The sequence below is a fragment of the Mauremys mutica genome, chromosome 1, assembly GCF_020497125.1.
Source record: "Mauremys mutica isolate MM-2020 ecotype Southern chromosome 1, ASM2049712v1, whole genome shotgun sequence".
Classification (NCBI taxonomy): domain Eukaryota; kingdom Metazoa; phylum Chordata; order Testudines; family Geoemydidae; genus Mauremys; species Mauremys mutica.
This window is the reverse complement of record NC_059072.1, coordinates 369,115,967-369,119,270: the sequence shown is the minus strand read 5'-3', so window position 1 is coordinate 369,119,270 and position 3,304 is coordinate 369,115,967. Positions and strand designations below refer to the sequence as shown.

At 48.4% G+C, this 3,304-nt stretch overlaps 1 protein-coding gene across 1 annotated transcript; it reads left to right on the top strand.

Annotated features, from left to right (window-relative positions):
- The first annotated feature begins 1,161 nt into the window (after window positions 1-1,161).
- Window positions 1,162-2,109, top strand: LOC123371071 (olfactory receptor 52E4-like). The gene has a single exon (XM_045018243.1). It carries the CDS (start codon window positions 1,162-1,164, stop codon window positions 2,107-2,109), a length of 948 nt encoding a protein of 315 aa, XP_044874178.1.
- Window positions 2,110-3,304: the final 1,195 nt, after the last annotated feature.

Genomic DNA, 3,304 nt, shown 5'->3' with positions numbered 1-3,304 from the left:
TGGGAGGAGTGGTAGGGATAGGATACAGAGGGACCTAGACAAATTAGAGGATTGGGCCAATCACATGACTTATGAGGAGAGGCTGAGGGAACTGGGATTGTTTAGTCTGCAGAAGAGAAAAATGAGGGGGGATTTGATAGCTGCTTTCAACTACCCGAAAGGGGGTTCCAAAGAGGATGGATCTAGACTGTTCTCAGTGGTAGAAGATGACAGAACAGGGAGTAATGGTCTCAAGTTGCAGAGGGGGAGGTTTAGGTTGGACATAAGGAAAAACTTTTTCACTAGTAGGGTGGTGAAGAACTGGAATGCCTTACCTAGGGAGGTGGTGGAATCTCCTTCCTTGGAGATTTTTAAGGTCAGGCTTGACAAAGCCCTGGCTGGGATGATTTGATTGGGTTTGGTCCTGGTTTGAGCAGGGGGTTGGACTAGATGACCTTCTGAGGTCCCTTCCAATCCTGAGGTTCTATGATTCTATGATCTTTGTCTCTTGTGAAAAATAAAGAGTCCCAGACTTTTCTGTCCTTAATAGAGACTGGGAGACCAAATTGAACAAATATCTCGAATGTGTTATGCTACATCCCATATCTTAGTGATCTGAACATTGTTTTCTTTTGTCCACTACTGTGAATGAGCAGGTGATTCTCTTGAGCTGCTACCAATGGTGCCCAGGTCCTTCCCCTAAGGTATGTTCTAGTTGGGATGTTTCTCTCGGCACGTCATCCCAAAAGCTTGTTTTTTTCCCCTCTCTGATTTTGAACAACTGGATGAATGGGGAAATCCCTTCAGTATGGACTCCTTATCCTGGCTCTCATTGCATTAAGGAACAATAATGGAAAACCAGTATCCACACTTGTGTTTCCTGCTGGTTCCTCTAAAGGTTCCCCCACCAAAAAATGTAGGAATTCTTAATGCAGGGAGCACAATACAAATATGGAATTGTATTCAGTAGGGTCATTGTTCATAGTTATTTTCTCTGAATAATGAAAATGTAATTTTTCAATGTGTTAAGAGAGATCAATCTTCTACTCCCATGAGAACAGCCTCCACTACTGGAGTCTCATATTAACATTGTCTCTCCATTCAGGCATTTCTACTGCAACCATCAACCAAGGTCCTCAGACACACTTATGCCTCAGAATTGGACACTTTCTCCCCTATGCCATGTCAGATTCTAACAGAACTGACTTCACCAACCCCTCCACCTTCATCCTACTTGGCATTCCTGGCCTGGAGGCAGCCCACGTCTGGATCTCCATTCCTCTCTGTGCTATGTACGCCATAGCCGTGTTGGGGAACTTCACCATCCTGTTCATCGTGAAGAAGGAGCCGAGCCTCCATGAGCCCATGTACTATTTCCTCTGCATGCTGGCTGTCAGCGACCTTGTCATGTCCACATCCACCGTACCCAAAATGCTGAGCATCTTCTGGTTCAATTCGAGGGAGATCAGTTTCAGTGCCTGCCTCACCCAGATGTACTTCATTCACTCCTTCTCAAAGATGGAGTCTGGAATCCTCGTGGCCATGGCTTTTGATCGCTATGTGGCCATCTGCAATCCTATGAGATATACCATGATCCTGAAAAACTCTGTCGTGGCCAAGATAGGCCTGGCTGTGGTGCTGCGTAGTGGAATAATCACATTACCCTATCCCTTCCTGGCGAGGCAGTGGCCATATTGCAGAACCAACATCATCCCCCACTTCCAATGTGGGCATATAGGTGTGGTGAAACTGGCCTGCGCTGACATTCGCATCAGTAGTTACTATGGGTTGTTTAATCTTATCTCGGTGAGTGGAATGGATGTGTTTTTTATCACCGTGTCGTACACTCTGATCCTCCGGGCCATCTTCCGCCTCCCCACAAAGGATGCCCGGCTCAAAACTTTTCGTACCTGCATCTCTCATCTTTGTGCCATCTCAGCTTTGTACATCCCAGATTTTGTCTCCTCCCTCATTCAGCGGTTTGGCCAGAATGTGCCACTTCATTTCCACATTCTTATTACCAGTGTGTACCAGCTCGTGCCCCCCATGCTGCACCCCATCATTTACGGGGTGAGGACCAAGCAGATCCGGGGCAGGCTGATCCAGCTCTTTTCTCATAAGGACACCTAAATGTTTTCTCCTTGTGCTCTAGCTGTCAGACTGAGCTCTGTGCAGAGCTGGCTGGTGCATGGTGCTGAGGCCTCTTCCCTGAATCACTTCCCGGACAGACAGAGAGACATTAAACCCTTCCCTGTCCTTACTGTGCTGTGTCAATGTGATGAACTGGGGAGTCAGTCTATGTACAGTATCAGAGGGGTAGCCGTGTTAGTCTGGTTCTGTAAAAGCAGCAAAGAATCCTGTGGCACCTTATAGACTAACAGACGTTTTGCAGCATGAGCTTTCCTGGGTGAATACCCACTTCTTCGGATACAAGGCAAGGTATTCACCCACGAAAGCTCATGCTGCAAAACGTCTGTTCGTCTATAAGGTGCCACAGGATTCTTTGCTGCTTAGTCTATGTACAATACACTGGGTGGCCGCCTTTCTAATTGCTGGTAGCTGCATCCCTGGAATTACAGTCTTGCCTCATCTCTTCTGTCAAGCCTTTACCCCGCTGTGTGTCTTCTCCCCAAGATCCTCACATTTGTTCTCACATTTTACAGCAAGTCACTTAAGGGGCACTGGTTAGTGTTAATATTGTAATTTTTATTCTTACTTTCTTACTAAGACCCAATGAGCACTCCTGGGATCTATCTCAGCTCTGGGAGGGGAGTGGGGTGTAGTGTGTTACATCAGGAGGCAGGTACATCTGGGGTCTAAAGAAGAAGATCAGAATGGCCATACTGGGTAAAACCAATGATCCATGTAGCCCAGTAGCCTGTCTTCTGACAGTGCCCAGTGCCAGGTGCTTCAGAGGGAATGAACAGAACATGACAATCAGGCTGTGATTCCTGTGGAGCAGCTCCACAGAAGGAGGCAGAAGCCCCAAGCCCAGACTGCCTCAGCTTCATCTGGCAGGAGGTCAACCCTCCAACCCCAATCGGAGCTGTCAGGGGAAGGGAAGGGCCCTGGCTGCAGCGGCAGAAGAAGCCCTCACTTCAGGCTGCCCCAAGCCCTAGCCACAGCCACAGAGTGGAGGCAGGAGCTGTTGGGGGGAATGTGGAGAGAAGCGCTACTCATTTTTGTCCTCTCCATCTTCCATCCTGCTGCCATCCAGGGGTTGCTTCGTTTTTCCCTGTCCTTGGACAAACCTCAGGGGGGGGGGTTTCTCTCCCCTCCCTGACCCTTTAGGGGCTGCTCGCTTCCCTCTAGCTCCCTTTCCCTT